The 17,010-nt window shown below is 42.8% G+C and overlaps 1 protein-coding gene across 3 annotated transcripts in view; it reads left to right on the top strand.

Moving 5' to 3' along the window:
- Positions 1-17,010, top strand: part of phactr3.S (phosphatase and actin regulator 3 S homeolog) — an 81,568-nt gene that overhangs the window by 29,540 nt on the left and 35,018 nt on the right. For all 3 annotated transcript variants that reach the window (XM_018238239.2, XM_018238237.2, XM_018238238.2), the window contains exons 4-8: positions 2,283-2,459; positions 2,863-3,060; positions 3,401-3,671; positions 4,151-4,392; positions 4,856-5,009. In XM_018238239.2, coding sequence (XP_018093728.1) covers positions 2,283-2,459; positions 2,863-3,060; positions 3,401-3,671; positions 4,151-4,392; positions 4,856-5,009 — 1,042 coding nt within the window. The remainder of the gene's footprint in view (positions 1-2,282; positions 2,460-2,862; positions 3,061-3,400; positions 3,672-4,150; positions 4,393-4,855; positions 5,010-17,010) is intronic.

Here is a 17,010-nt window from a genome sequence, read left to right as displayed (position 1 = left end):
GATCTTTCCAAAATTTGGATCTTCATATCTTAAGATCAAGTGCAAGGCACTGTTTTATTATTACAGAGAAAAAGGAAATCATTTTTAAATATTTGGATTATTTGGATAAAATGGAGTCTATGAGAGATGGCCTTTCCATAATTCGGAGCTTTCTGGATAACAGGTTTTCGATAACCTTTACCTGTATAAATTATTTCCCACGCCCAATGGGAATTCCTGCCCTTTAACTTTTCCCTTTCTCTGACTTAAAGGGGATGTAAAGTCTAAACTAGAATAAGGTTAGAAATGCTGTACTTTGTATACTAAACATAAACATGAACTTACTGCACCTCAAGCCTAATCAAACAAATGATATATACTTTCAAAGTTGGCCACAGGGGTGAATACCGGGGTCACCATCTTGTAACTTTGTTATACATCTTTGCAAGACCAAGACTGTGCACATGCTCAGTGTGGTCTGGGCTGCTTAGGGATCGTCATAAATTATCAAAACAGCACAAGTCAAATAATATCTGCCAGAAGCCGATACAACAAGACTGATTAATAATCAGAATATATAGACTGCACTGGGTCCTGTGTTGTCATGTAATCTAATGTGGATTTTATAGTTTTTGTATTGTTTAATACAAACTTTCTCCAACCAAATAATCCTTCATATATAATTCCAGTTTATCTGTTTAAATCTGGCTCCATGATCTTTGTCCCTGCAGCTGGAGTTGGAAACAGTAAAAGGGATGTAAAGGCAAATATAAAATCCAATATAAATCTCTACACAGTCGCCGACTGCTCTACAGGGAAACAAACAAAGCTGCTTGAGTTCTGCATGGCTGGGAAGTAACAGCTCCCCCTGCTGTTCATAAGTATGATTGTTTCCCTGCAGAGCAGTTAGGGACCGTCTGACAATTCCTATCCACAGCAGTAAATGAAGGGAGAATTTCACTGCATACAGTCAGGTTTCTTATAAAAACGGAACACATTTCTTAATTAAAGTATATTGGAGATAGGTTTCTTTTTCATTAAAGAAAGTAAAAATGGGATTTGATTTTTTTTTCCTTTACATGCTCTTTAAGCTACTGTAGCTCATTAATTCAGCAACCACCAATGAGGGGCCTCTATGGCCTTCCAATGATATTATAATGTCTGGCTTTGCATAACCTTGCTTTATAAGTATGGCTTAGCCAAAAATAGCAACTGCCCAGGCCACCCTTCATTAAAAGGGCAAATAAAAGGAAACACAGTTTGTATTGTATGGTACAGTGAAACCCCCTCTCCTCTCACCAGCAGCCAGAAGGGTTAATTAGTGGGAGGATACGAACTTCTAAAAATAAAAATCTTCTGAACGGCACATCTGTTAGCTTGAAGCCTAATGACGTGTGCGTTTATGCTAATTTCTGTGATGGGTCGGCATTAATTGCTACCTACAGCATGCCACTATTCAGTTGGTTCATCTCCCTGAAAAGCACAATCAAGACTTTGGCTGCTCACAGTTTAGTTAGTATGACATGTGCTGTGCCCTCTACTGGCCAGAGTGGGATATAACACTGATATATGACTGAACATTGCTGCACATTATAGGCACTGCAGCGGCGCACTCTAATGGTAGCACACAGCAAGTGCATTAAAAATCTTATGATACAGGTATTATTATCTGGAAACCCATTATCTGGAAGGCCATCTCCCATAGACTCCATTTTAATCAAATAATTTCAATTTTTAAAAATGATTTATTTTTTCTCTGCAATAATAATAATAAAATAGTAACTAAGATATAATTAATTTATAAAAGTGGCAAAACAATCCCATTGGGTTTCATTAATGCTTAAATGATTTTTTAGTCGTAGTAATAAGGTATGGAGATCTTATGGTATGGATATCCCTTATCTGGAAAACCCCAGGTCCAGAGCATTCTGGATAACAGGTCCCTTACCTGTATCTGCTTTACAGCTGCATAAACCATTTAATCTTTCCAAATAACAGGCATTGCACTGCCTGGGTAGCAAAGGGTTAACAGCCTTAAATAAAGCAAATACATCACTAATGAGTGTCAGCAATTTTTCCCTCTCTTAAATGCCTTTCACTTGAACTTGTGATTATTTTTGTGAGATTCCCAAAAGATAGAGTATAAATGGGGCACCTACACAAGACTGACTGGGGTGTGAGGGAGGTGGATTTAAAACAAACTAATCCCTTACAGGTCCATTGCCTGTAAAACGCTGGGTTCAGTGGCAGTCGTCAGGTGGATTGCAGGCATTAACAGACCCATACACCCCATCATGTTTCAGAACCTGAACCCAAAGTTTGTCCCGCTGATGGATCTGCGATGGAAACCCACAATGATCTTCCACCCCCCATCTGCCAGGATTTAAACCCGGAAGATACCCAGCAAGAGAATTCTGCCCCGCTGACTGCCAGCTCCTTTGACGAGAATCAAGTCCCAGAGCAGAATGAAGAGGAAGCAGGTACAGCTGTACAAAACTAAGTAAACATGAAGGTATAATTCTTAGGCCTCCTCTGAACATCAAGCAATAAGCATACTGGGTTATCATGAGTTTTCATGGCTGTAAATTTGTCAAAATGTGACCTGACAAAGTCTATGCCAAGATTATACAGGTACAATCAGTACACAACATGGATAGGAGAACAACTTAGAAGTAGGAAGCACTAAGACTAGGTGCTATGAATATAGGTGAGCACATGATTATTAGTTGGATTTATTTGCCCTGGGAGGACACTAATGGGGCAGGAAACCTGTCTAGTGAAGTTATTGTTAAAGATGGGTAAGTTGCAGTTTTTGCTGTTGTAAAAATTATATTTGATTTTGTGGGTAACAACATAGCACCCCTTGTTTTTCCCTCTCTGCAGGTAACATTGACTTGCTGGTGGTTGAAGACCTCAAGGAGTCCAACCTCACCTCAGTGGAGAGGACCCTACAGGCCATCCTACTCTCTGAATCTGTAGATACTGCTCTTCTGGAGACAAACTCAATGCAGATCCCGAGCCCCCCACTTCTGCCCCTGTCCCAACCAAAGGCAAATGCTTGGGTTAACCAGTGTGTGTCAGGTACGACTACTACCCCCACCTTTAACCTTCCCCTGTAATATAGATAAGAATCAACAACATCAAAAGCCAGGGTTGTGCTTGCCGTCTTCTCGGTTGCTTGAGGATTTAAACCCCAACATAACATTTTGCCTTGGAAGGAATAAACTCTGTAGAACCATAGGGAGATGGAAAGTACCTGCAGATATTTGATGGTGGAAGTTGAACTATAAATCTTCATCAGTTTAGCAATTGAAGGCTGTTGGAGAACCATAGAATGCTGAGAAGAGATGGTAGGCTTCCTACTATATCAGTGGTACAATTGTCCTCAGATTAATCCCATATATCCCTTGGCTCTTTGCAGATGATGAAGTTGAAGAGATCACCTTGAAGTCCCCACCCCACACCATAATGAAAAGCTCGACCCCTAATGGTTCCTCCCATATCTCAGGACACACCGACCTCTTCCAGCCTTCTACCCAGAAAGCCACTAAACTGCACGGCCAAACTGCTCAAGGGTGGCATTCTAGCCCAAGTGGTTCACCTCACCACTCCGCCATACATATGCCTTTACCCCCAAGCAGAGTCATCGAAGAGCTGCATAGGGCACTAGCCACTAAACACCGGCAAAACAGGTGAGTATCTGAGTTCTTTCTGTACTTTGATATAAAATCACCTGTCATGTCACATCAAAGATGGCTACCTTGGTGGGGTCTACTTTCCAGAGTCCATAAGCAGTAACAATGATGACAGCAGTATGATGCCCTATTGCAGGGGTCCCCAGCCTTTTTACACATTCACATGTAAAAAGAGTTGGGGAGCAACACAAGCATGAAAAAAGTTCCTGGAGATGCCAAATAAGATCTTTGATTGGCCATTTGATAGCCCATATATGCACTGGCAGCCTACAAGAGGCTCTGTTTGGCAGTACATCTTAATTTTTATGTAACCAAAACTTGCCTCCAAGCCAGGAATTCAAAGTAAGCATCTGCTTTGAGGCCACTGGGAGCAACATACAAGGGGTTGAGGAGCAACATGTTGCTCATAAGCCACTAGTTGGGGATCACTGGCCTATTGGCTAACTGTAACCAATAAATATTTTTCTCAATTGAAGCTTTCAGGGTCGGGAAATTAAAGCTTCTCCAAAGAAGAGGGTGAATTTCCGAACCTCCAGGCCCTCCAGTGTAGAGAAGAACAAGGACAATGTCACTTTCCAAGAGGGAGATGCAGAGGGCAAATGTTTGTCTGCCAAGGATTCTGAGGAAAATAAAGAAAACTTGATCAGGGATTCGGGCCATAAAGACGATGTGCTGTTATATCAGGACGAGGAAGAGTTAAACAACTCCATTATCTCTGGTAAGGAAGGGCTTGTGGCGGAGGTGTCAACCTACCCAGATTTAGATGCCAGGCCTGGTCAGGTGGGGGCATGGTTGGGGTGGAACAGGGAGTAACAGAGTGTGGTTAGACATCCCAGGGTATGACCAGAAACCTGTAGGAGGCTGACATATCTACATGAGGTTGTTCCATCATGGAAGATAAAATGTGCAAATGATAGCAACAGTACTCCTTAGATAAAGTGAGTTGCACTGAAACAGCTGGTATAGGATGAGGGCCACCTAGGTCCCACCAGAAACTTGATATCCAGGGCCCATAAGTAGGATATGCTTATGCCTATGGAGGAAATTAGAAAGGAATATCTTTGTGTAGCCCATCTGGAGACCCCCTGGTATCCCAAAGGCCAATCCACACTGGAAGCAACAGCTGGAGGGATAAATATTGTATCATCCCTCTGTCTCATATTCTCTCTGTCTCATTAAAGGGACATTGACAAGAAGGTACAAGAAAGAACTGTTGACTGTAAAACTTCGGAACCGTCCAAGCAAGCAGGAGCTTGAGGACCGGAATATCTTTCCCCAGAGAACGGACGAGGAGAGACTTGAGATACGACAGCAAATTGAAATCAAACTCTCAAAGTAAGGACCTGGGGGCAGTAAAAATAGCCAAGACTTAGGGAGGTTGGGGTCTGGTTTGGATATGGACGGGAGAAATACAATGTCAACATTTAGCAACAGATTTGGACCTCTGCCATTGTGATTGGCATAAAGAATCTTGGGGTGGGGATAGTCGGAATAAAAATGAAGTTTAAGGGAACATATAAGGTGTCCATAATACAGAGCTGTTTGTTGTTGGTATAAATGTTCATAAAGGGGGGGTACGTGTGACCTGTGTAGCATGAAGTTAAAGGGAACATGGATAAAGTGCAACATAGAATCTTATTACATTTCTCAATAAAGGTAACATTAAAAGGTAAAATATCTACAGACATCTGTATCCACAATAGAAAGATGCATGAATATTGACTTTAATTAGCACTGATTGCTTTGCTGTCTTAATGTAAAGCTACAGGGAGAAGGTATGCAGGAAAGGGTGCAGTTATCACAGAGGCTATAGGAAGAGTTAGGCAAATGTAATATTTATTTTATCCGTATACCTCTAGTCATTTTATTCTTTGTTTTTACTCTGTAACCTGATTTGACTGCCTCTGCTGTACTAGTGAATGGCCTCTAGGTGGTGCCAGATATTCTGTTGTCTGTGTTGCAAGTAAATTCATCATTTTTAAATACACATACAGGATCCCTCAAATGCTTGGGATTTTTACATTTATTTAGAATGTAATGTAAATGAAAACATTTATGGCTGAGATCATTCTGTCCCAGTGGCTGAACAGATCCTATTTGATCCCCATTATAACCAGCAGTCCTACCCTGCTTTATGGCTGAGATTCTAGCTATCTGTATAACAGAGCATTCTGTCCCAGTGGCTGCACAGATCCTATCTGATCCCCATTGTAAGCAGCAGTCCTGTCCTGCTTTATGGCTGAGATTCTAGCTATCTATATAACAGAACATTCTGTCCCAATGGCTGCACAGATCCTATCAGATCCCCATTGTAAGCAGCAGTCCTTTCCTGCTTTATGGCAGCTGAGATTCTAGCTATCTGTATAACAGAGCATTCTGTTCCAGTGGCTGCACAGATCCTATCTGCTCCCCATTGTAAGCAGCAGTCCTGTCCTGCTTTATGGCCGAGATTCTAGCTATCTATATAACAGAGCATTCTGTCCCAGTGGCTGCACAGATCCTATTTGATCCCCATTATAAGCAGCAGTCCTGTCCTGCTTTATGGCTGAGATTCTAGCTTTCTATATAACAGAGCATTCTGTCCCAGTGGCTGCACAGATCCTATCTGATCCCCATTGTAAGCAGCAGTCCTGTCCTGCTTTATGGCTTAGATTCTAGCTATCTGTATAACAGAACATTCTGTCCCAGTGGCTGCACAGATCCTATCTGATCCCCATTGTAAGCAGCAGTCCTGTCCTGCTTTATGGCTGAGATTCTAGCTATCTGTATAACAGAGCATTCTGTCCCAGTGACAGCGCAGATCCTATCTGATCCCCATTGTAAGCAACAGTCCTGCCCTGCTTTATGGCTGAGATTCTAGCTATCTGTATAACAGAGCATTCTGTCCCAGTGGCTGCACAGGTCCTATCTGATCCCCATTGTAAGCAGCAGTCCTGTCCTGCTTTATGGCTGAGATTCTAGCTATCTGTTTAACAGAGCATTCTGTCCCAGTGGCTGCACAGATCCTATCTGATCCCCATTGTGAAAAGCAGTCCCACCCTGCTTAATGACTGGAGCATCTAGTATAAAATTTAAAAAAATATTTTATATTATATATTTCATAACATCGAATAAAACTGCACTTACTGGTCTTCCAAAGTGAAATAAGTGGTCACTTATTTAACTAATGTTTCGCTTTCAGCAGAGCTGTGAGTGCAGTTTTCTATGATATTAATTTGTTTTTATTTATCCTGGCAGCCAGGCAACTTGATTATACAAATGGAGTGCAAACTACACGCTGGTATATATTATCTATTTGTTGTTTTTGGAACAGTGGATGTATTTATAAAGAAAAAAAAACTACCAGCGCCAATTACAGCGCCTAATAATTAAAGCGATTTTATCACTGTACCCCTTTAATGGAAGAAGCAGTAGCACGATGCTGTGTTGGTAATGTTACCTTGGCTAAGGTTAAAAAATTGCTGCGTTCAAAATTGATGTAGATCACGCGGAACACTCAGATCGTGGCTTCTCATTTCTGGTTACTTAGCAACAGGGACAATTATTGTCTAGAACTGCTGTTTTCTGTGTATGTATATTTTGAGATGATCAGAGTTATTATGTACATGCAGGGGGAGAAAGACAGAGAGTCACAAGGGAAAGGGGTTTACATTAGCCTTGAGATTTCCTCTCTTTGTTTATCGAAACGCTTGGGAACACCAGGCAGAGGAGTCTTGTAAGGACTTGGAGCAGGGAATTCAGACTCGCTGGGAATTACATCTATTGCATAGTATAGAATGAATAATCGAGGGTAGAGACAGGAGCCGCACATAATTTTAACAAAGAACTGGGGGAACTTGAATGGACTGGGAATCACAAGACAATAAAATTCACCAGGAGGCTTTTGATATTGAAGACACAGTGAGAGGGATATGAGCTTGTTGACATTGACCTGAGTTGCACATGCATGGACAGATATTAAAGGGGAAGCAAAGTCTAAAATAGAATAAGGCTAGAAATGCTGTGTTTTGTATACTAAACATAAACATGAACTTACTGCACCAAAAGCCCAATCAAACAAATGATTTATATTTTCAAAGTTGGCCACAGGGGGTCACCATCTTGTAACTTTGTTATACATCTTTGCAAGACTAAGACTGTGCACATGCTCAGTGTGGTCTGGGCTGCTTAGGGATCGTCATAAATGATCAAAACAGCCAAATAATATCTGCCATACAGCAGATACAGCAAGACTGATTTATAAACAGAATATACAGACTGCGCTGGGTCCTGTGTTGTCATGTAATCTAATTTTACAAGTTTTTGTATTGTTTAATACAAACTTTCTCCAACTCTCCAGAACCAGTGGCTGCAGTAAAATAATCCTCCAAATAGAATCCCAGTTTACCTCTTTAAATCTGGCTCCATGATCTTTGTCCCTGCAGCTGGAGTTGGAAACAGTAAAGGGGATGTAAAGGCAAAAATAAAATCCAATACAAATCTCTACACAGTCACCGACTGCTCTATTGGGAAACAAACAAAGCTGCTTGAGTTCTGCATGGCTGGGAAGTAAGGCGGGGGCTCCCCCTGCTGTTCATAAGTATGATTGTTTCCCTGCAGAGCAGTTAGGGACCGTCTGACAATTCCTATCCATAGCAGTAAATGAAGGGAGAATTTCACGGGATCCTGTCATCGGAAAACATGTTTTTTTTCTTCAAAACGCATCAGTTAATAGTGCTACTCCAGCAGAATTCTGCACTGAAATCCATTTCTCAAAAGAGCAAACAGATTTTTTTATATTCAATTTTGAAATCTGACATGGGGCTAGGTATTTTGTCAATTTCCCAGCTGCCCCAAGTCATGTGACTTGTGCTCTGATAAACTTCACTCACTCTTTACTGCTGTACTGCAAGTTAGAGTGATATCACCATCCTTCCTTCCCCCCCCCAGCAGCCAAACAAAACATTCAGTTATATTGAGAAGGAAAAACAGCAGCCTGCCAGAAAGCATTTCTCTCCTAAAGTGCAGGCACAAGTCACATGACTGGGGGCAGCTGGGAAATTGACAAAATGTCTAGCCCCATGTCAGATTTCAAAATTGAATATAAAAAAATCTGTTTGCTCTTTTGAGAAACGGATTTCAGTGCAGAATTCTGCTGGAGTAGCACTATTAACTGATGCGTTTTGAAGAAAAAAAACATGTTTTCCGATGACAGGATCCCTTTAATGAAAGTAAAAATGGGATTTAAATTTTTTGCCTTTACATGCCCTTTAAATGCCAATCTGGCAACTGTTGACTGTCAGTAGTCTATTGTGTATGATGGATCAGCACTTGGGTGCAGTTTTCCTCTCTGGTGGGATCTTTCCCCATCTTAAGAACATGGGAATAAGTGCACTGCAGTGGGGGATTGAGGAAGGGACAACTGTCCTGGGCCCTGCAAATATTGGTCCCCTAGTGAGCAGCTGTGCAGAAAATGGTGAAATAGCAATATAGAATGTATAGCGGGGTATGATAGCGACAGTAGATCATGGGGGTGACAACAGAGCAACAGAGAAACTGTAGGGCTTATAGTATGGTTGCCACCTTTCCTCTATTAGTGTAAGGAGCGCTCGCCGGCGCGTCCTTCTGTAGTGGCGTCCTATCCAAGATAGCGGCGCCCAGGGGGGACCATGTGGCTATCTGACGCCAGCACATCGATCTGGATGCAGCGTCTTGACGATCAGCGTTGACGTACAAAGTCAGCGCGTGACGCTTAACGTCATCATGCACGTTTTGGCGTGAAAATTCACCTATAAAACGACGCCAGAAGATCTCGGCCATTTCCTGATTATTGGTTTAACTCTGTAGTGTTTCTGGGTGTGATTTATTGTTTTTGAACTCCTGATCTTGACTTTGGCCTGTATCCTGACTGCCTGAATTGACCTTTTGCCTGGATTGACTACTCTTCTTCTTGACCCCTTTTGTACCACAAACTGTGTTTTGAAGCCTACAGCTTCCTCCTTGGTCCGCAACTACAAACTGAGCCTTCGGGCCCTGACAGTATAATCGGGCAATGGCTGAGATCTTCTGGCGTCCTTTTATAGGTGAGTTTTCACGCCAAAATGTGCAATGACATCATGCGTCACACGCTGACGTTGCGCGCTGATGCTGCATAATTTGATGCCGGCGTCATGACATTTGACACAGGTGTCATGATGCTGCGTCCAGATTGACCCGCTGTTGACGGATAGCCACATGGTTCTCCCTGGACGCCGCCATCTTGGACAGGACACCGCCATGGAAGGACGCACTGGCGATCGCTCCTTACAATTAGCTGTCCTGACAGGGGGCATGTATGTGGTGTCATGGGGTGGGGCATGAGTCATTACGGGAGGGACACTGGGCAGCTGTGTTGGGATATGTTTAGCCAATCTCTGTGTCAGTCATGGAGAATCCTGCCTTGTTTTTCTAATTTGGGCAGGTTTTGATCTGGGAAGCCCTTATGAAAACCAGTCTGTCCGGGTCAAAACCAGACAGATGACAGCCCTAGCTTAGAGACAACCAATAAAAATGGTAACAGCAGGGAAAGATGGCAGCAGTAGGATGAGATGGAGACAGTAAGGCAAGAAGAGAGGAGCAAGATGGAGACAGTAGGGCAAGACAGAGACAGTTTGGTAAGATGGAAAAAAAAGTAAGTAAAGATGGATATACTGGGGCAAAATAGCAGTACCAGTGATCCTGTAAAACTGCTGCGCTGGAATGTCACTTACAGCTCCCACTTCATTTATAGACTGATTCCTCCCTAAGTAGTTGTTGGACCCAACCAGTCTCTGCTGGATAATGCCCTTTTATAGCCCTTCATCTTTAGAATTCTATCCCCCTTTTCTCAGCTGGTGGCAAATGCACCAAAAATAGTGAGAAAACTAATAACTGTCCTTGTGTTGTCACTCATGTACAAATGCCCCATGGAGACCTTTCTCCTCAATGTGAATGGGTAACCGTCACAGTCAATAAAATCCAAGGTGCCGGTGAGAAGTTGCATCTGGGAGATGGTTCTGCCTCTGTCGGCTGCTGAGCTCAGATAATCAATGTCCTTGAAATATTAATGGTGAGAATCTATTTAAATAAAAGCTATGCGGCTGCAGTTAAAAATCGTAATAATTCTCCTATTATATGTTGTCATATGCTGGGCACCACCATAAGAGCCATCCATATCCCTCCATATTTATATTATCTGCTGGTGTAACCCGCTTTTCTGTTGCACCGACCCACGTGCACACACTCAGCCTAGGGATGGTCAGTGCAGCAGGCAAGAGGACTTGAACACATAAGGCAGAGATACCGTAACTTTATAACATTTTATTAATGCGCATTTGTCTGGAGACCAGTAAAACAGTAATGAGAACACTGCCAGGCAGTCAATTTTGACATATCTCCATAAACATATTACAGGATTTATAAAACTGGAAGGAAAAGCGGCACAGCTGAAATACATTTTATCACATTACCATATAACAATCTCTGTGCACAGGCCCGGATTTGTGGCGCGTGCGTCCCGATTTAATTACACCAGCTGCACCGGCGCTTTTTCGCCGGCACGCTGGGAAAGTGTAGGCGGGCGCTAGGACCGCGCGGCCACCTGGTCGGACCGCGTGGCCTAGGGGCGGCCGGCAAACAAATCTGGCGCTGTCCATGCAGTACAATGGGCAAATCACAACAATCAGATGACAGAGTGAGGATTAAATCCAGAGTCAAACTGGGGTACATCTGGACTGGGAGTCAAAATAGGTCCTGGAATTTCAAGGACATAGAGGCCCCACCAGCACAATAAATAGTGACTGTCTATGGCATCTTACAGCAGCCCCTCTGGCATTTGCCAGAACCCACAAATTGCCAGTCCAAGCCTGAACTGGGGTACCTGCGGCCCACCATAGATCCTCATCCCAAAACTGCTGCCACTACCTGTCTCGGCTTTTGCTACCCCGTCTTGTACACATGTAACCAACATTTTTAGCCACAGTTTTAAAATAATTCCCCAGCCATTCATGTAATATCACTGCAGAAATGACCAATAAGAATATTAAGCACAGAGATGCCAATAACAATGGTCAGCGTGTGCATTAATGTACATGTTAACCTCAAACATACCAATAAGAAATAACCAATTAGTATTTTAACCCCAGACATGCCAGTAAGAAAAGGCCAATCAGCATATTAACCCCAGACATGCAAGGAAGAAATAGACAATGGACATATTCACCCCAGGCAAGTAATATCACTGCAGAAATGGCTTATGAGCACATTAACCAAAGACATGCCAGTAAGATGACTGCAGAAAATGAACAATAAACAGTTGACCCCAGGCATGCCAGTTAGATCACTGCAGAAAAGGAATAGATTGAAAAGCATTACCAAGGCATAGAGGAGGGGCAGACAACATATGATTGACATCCAAGACTTTTTAAGTACGAGTATGGATATGTTTAAAAAAAAAAAAAACGGTTTTAAGTTTAATTGAAAATGGACTTTAATTTCCATCTTATTATGTCTGGGTGACAGGTCCCCTTTTAATTTTGACAAACGTACATTTTTGATCGAACAGTAACCTTTGATCGATGAGATTCATGCTACTTCAGATTTTTGCAGAAGAATTCATTTGGGTTATTGATTTCTAGTGCAATGGGACTTAAACACGAGGCAGTGGAATTCCTGCAGTTCCATTGTGCGCAGTGATCACTTAGCTGTGAGCTCTTCGCTGTGCGTAATGAGGCAAGTGCCGATTTTCAGTGCCGAATAAGCGCGGCTAAAAGCTCAGGCTGTGCCGAATGAATAGAGCAAAGTGCTTCACTCTTCTGCTGCCGTAATGCTGGGCTTTGTGTGCGGAATAAGTGACTGCTGATTATACTGAAAGACTCTCCGATAATGACAACTTAGTGGCTGAGTGCGCAAATAGCGAGGAGGTTTTACGGTGAAAGGTGTGTGAAATACTGTTCCACTTTCGGGGATTTGCAGGCAAGAACTTAGCAATGAGGCCACTTGACTTATGATGCAGTTTTGTTGCCTCCGGCGGCGTCTGTGGGAAAATACAAAATAACCAGTGACGTGAATATAATAATCCCCTCATCGATTGCATCTCTTGCGCCCACCGCTCACCATTACTGGCACCTTCTTATGCTGTATCCAACAGTACTGACGTGCTTTATATACATCAATGCAAGGGCATTATTGTAACACTGGTTTTATTCTAACACCCAAAGGGGTCCTGCTGGGGGGGAGGGTGGATTATATATAAATAAGTGCATTGGTCATTTCACTTATGTGCTTGCCCGCAGGTTTAACTGAACTGCTCCATCATCCTAAAGGCCATACAAACAAGATTATTGGTGGGCAAGGGCTGTGTGCAAGCAGTGCCGATTCTGGGGCAGATGCCGACCCCCTCTCCCGCTCCGTGCTTAAAAATCAGCTTCGCTAGTGCATTGAGCTCAATTTCACTCTTTGCACTAGCGGAGCTGAATTTCCTGGTTAAACCCCGGAAATTTGGCTCTTAAAGTTACAAGAGACGGCTTTTTGCCACCCCTTGCAACCGGCTGCCTGATGCAAGAATCTCACCTTGCCTCATGGCAGGAGTGGCCCCGAGTGCAAGTCTGAACTAGGATTTAGAATAGGCCCTGGCATTTTAAAGGAGAAGGAAAGCTACGGAGGCATTTCATTGCCAATAGATTAGCCACAATAATGCAAGCTAGAATGCTATATTTATTCTGTAGAATGTTTTACCATACCTAAAAAAAGCTCTAGAAGCTCTCTGTTTGTTTAGGATAGCAGCTGCCATATTAGCTTGGGGTGACATCACTTCCTGCCTGAGTCTCTCCCTGCTCACTCATAGCTCTGAGCTCAGATTACAGCAGAGAAGGGAAGAGGGGGGGGGGAGAGGAGCAAACTGAGCATGCTCACGCCCAGGGCAAGGAGGTTTAAGCTGAAGGCAGGAAGTCTGATACAGAAGCCCATGTGTACACAATAGAAGGAAAGAAATGCTGTGTTTCTTTTGACAGAGCAGCATTACTTTGAGGGTTTACTGGTGTATTTAGGTGGACCTTTTGGATAAGGCTTACTTAGTTTTAACCTTTCCTTCTCATTTATTAAGTACACAGAGGTAGTAACTACAGAGAGAGCAGACCCTGCGGCTGCAGTGGGTGGCGGTCCAGAAGGTACAGGGGGCCCCATGAGGCAGTAACATCTAGTTACACCACTGGCCCAAATAACGCCCTGCCGGACTGTCCATGGCCTCTTAGAGCAGCCCCTCTGTAGAAACTCCAGATAACCAGGCCTGCTGTGTTCTCTTATAATTCCCCTCCATTCAAACCCAATGAGCCACCTTATTATACTTTAGCTCACAGATTCATCTCGCACCGCTCGCTAATAAATAATGGCAAGACAAAGCACCTTTTTTTGTGTGATTACCTTGAAAACTGAATCGGGCAGAACTAAATATAGAACGGCTGATCCATCAGAAACATATTTGCTGGAAATGTAAATATTTCTGCACTTTTGGCTGGATTTTTACCCTGCCCGTGTCTGTTGAGTTAAATAGTACAGGGAAAGTAGAAAAACAATGAAATGATCACTCTATGGGGTAGATTTGCTAAAGGGCGGAGTGACTAATGCTGGTGAAAATTACACACATTTTCTAACATATGGAACATAAACTATACAGTGGGCTCATGTGTAGGGCATTATAACAACTCTATTCTATTTTTTTTATTAAGGCTTGGACTTGTGTAATGTAATGTATTTTCTGCAACATATATGTCCATGTAACTTTTTAATTTGCCGCCCTATGAAAATTAGGCAACGCTAGCGCATCTTTGCTTTGATTGCCGAAGTAACACTAGTGAAAATTCGCCAGCGTTAGGCGTCCTGGAAGAAACATCTTAGTGAATTAGCGTTGTCCTAGCGAATTTACGCCTGACGAAGTGTTGCGATGGCTGCGAAGCCATCGCTGGCGAATTTTCGTGGGTTAGGGAATTTGCCACTATGTTCTTTTTAAGGGTTAATAAACCCAACAAAAGCATGAAAACGAGAGGCAAAAGTTTGCAAATGACTCCAGATAGTGTATTGTAAGGAATATACACCAGCTCTATTAAGTTTTATTCATAAAAGAAATGACGTGCATGGGATCCATTATCCGGAAACCTATTGTCTACAAAGCTCTGAATAAAGGGATGGTTGTCTCCTATAGACTTTCCATTTTCTCTGTAATAATAAAACAGTAGCTTGTACTTAATCTAAACTAAAATGTAATTAATCCGTATCTGAAGCAAAACCAGATTATTGGGTTTATATGATTTGCAGATCCAAATTACAGAAAAATCTGCTATCCAGAAAACCAGAGCATTCTGGATAACAGGTCCCATATCCGTATTTAGTGACTATTAAGGGCAGAGGCACACGTGGAGATTTGGGGAGATTAGTCGCCCGGCGACACATTGCCTTTTCTTCTGACGACTAATCTCCCCGAACTGCCTTCCCGCCGGTGGGATGGCACTTAGAGCGCTTCGTTTTCAGAAGTCGCCCAAAGTTTCCTTGTGAGGCAACTTCGGAAAATGAAGCGCTCCGATTACCATCCAGCCTCTGATTTAGTTTCTAGCCGGCGGGAAGGCAGTTCGGGAAATAAGTCGCCCGAAGAAGAGGAGATTTGTCGCTGGGCAACTATTCTCTCCGAACTGCCTTCCCGCCGGCTAGAATCTAAATCAGTGGCTGGATGGCACTTGGAGCGCTACATTTTCCGAAGTCGCCCAAAGTTTCCTCGTGAGGCAACTTCGGGCGACTTCGGAAAACGAAGCAGGGTATCAATCAGATTGTTCTTAGGGTCAGGGCACACCCGCCAGCTAGAATGTAAATCGCCAATGCGATGGCACTCAGAGCGCTTCAATTTCCGAAGTCGCCCAAAGTTTCCTAGTGAGGAAACTTCGGGCGACTTCGGAAAACGAAGCGTTCTGAGTGCCATCCCGTCGTCGATTTACATTCTAGCAGTTCGGGGAGATTATCTTAAAAGCTCATTGGCCTGTGAGCAGCTTATACTTCTTGACATGGAAATTTTCTTTCTCTGCTCGCAGAGGGGCTCATAAAGTTATTAAAATAGGATTCATGAGATTTCTTGGAAAATTAAGATTTATTTGCACAGCTTCAAGCTTTTTCCAGAGCTCATGGGTGCCATCAATCCCTATTTTCTGCTTGCTCAAACATTTATCTCATCATATTGCATCTGACTAATTCCCAGGCTTCCAGAGCTCCCCAAGCCCTGCAGGGAATTGGAGTTTGGTTATTTTTAGAGAACACGGGGGATGAATGTGAAGGGGACCCTGACACAGAGGCATCTCTTCTATCTGTCATTATGTAAGCTCCCAAAATGGAATTGCAGGGAAACCCTTCAGTGCAATTGGCACACAGCATGGATTCAACCAGTATGAACTGAAACAGGAATCCAGTCATTTCGTGTATAGATTGACCAATGGAAAATACAACATGTGCTGTGAGTTTGTGAGCGAGATATGAACTGTCATTAGTAGTAAATCAATCAGGAAGTAATGAGAGTCAAGGCAATGGAATAATAGGGTATATCTGTGCCTATATATTATACAGTTACATTATGTGCATATATGATATGGGGGTTACACTGTGACAGTGGTTGGAGGAAAGATGGGGGTATATCTGTGCCTATATATTATACAGTTACATTATGTGCATATATGATATGGGGGTTACACTGTGACAGTGGTTGGAGGAAAGATGGGGGTATATCTGTGCCTATATATTATACAGTTACATTATGTGCATATATGATATGGGGGTTACACTGTGACAGTGGTTGGAGGAAAGATGTGGGTATATCTGTGCCTATATATTATACAGTTACATTATGTGCATATATGATATGGGGGTTACACTGTGACAGTGGTTGGAGGAAAGTTGGGGGTATATCTGTGCCTATATATTATACAGTTACATTATGTGCATATATGATATGGGGGTTACACTGTGACAGTGGTTGGAGGAAAGTTGGGGGTATATCTGTGCCTATATATTATACCGTTACATTATGTGCATATATGATATGGGGGTTACACTGTGACAGTGATTGGAGGAAAGTTGGGGGTATATCTGTGCCTATATATTATACAGTTACATTATGTGCATATATGATATGGGGGTTACACTGTGACAGTGGTTGGGGGAAAGATGGGGGTATATCTGTGCCTATATATTATACAGTTACATTATGTGCATATATGATATGGGGGTTACACTGTGACAGTGGTTGGGGGAAAGATGGGGTATATCTGTGCCTATATATTATACAGTTACATTATGTGCATATATG

Source organism: Xenopus laevis, chromosome 9_10S (genome assembly GCF_017654675.1).
Source record: "Xenopus laevis strain J_2021 chromosome 9_10S, Xenopus_laevis_v10.1, whole genome shotgun sequence".
Lineage (NCBI taxonomy): Eukaryota > Metazoa > Chordata > Amphibia > Anura > Pipidae > Xenopus > Xenopus laevis.
Note: the sequence above shows the minus strand (reverse complement) of the source record. Positions and strands in the feature narration are given on the sequence as shown.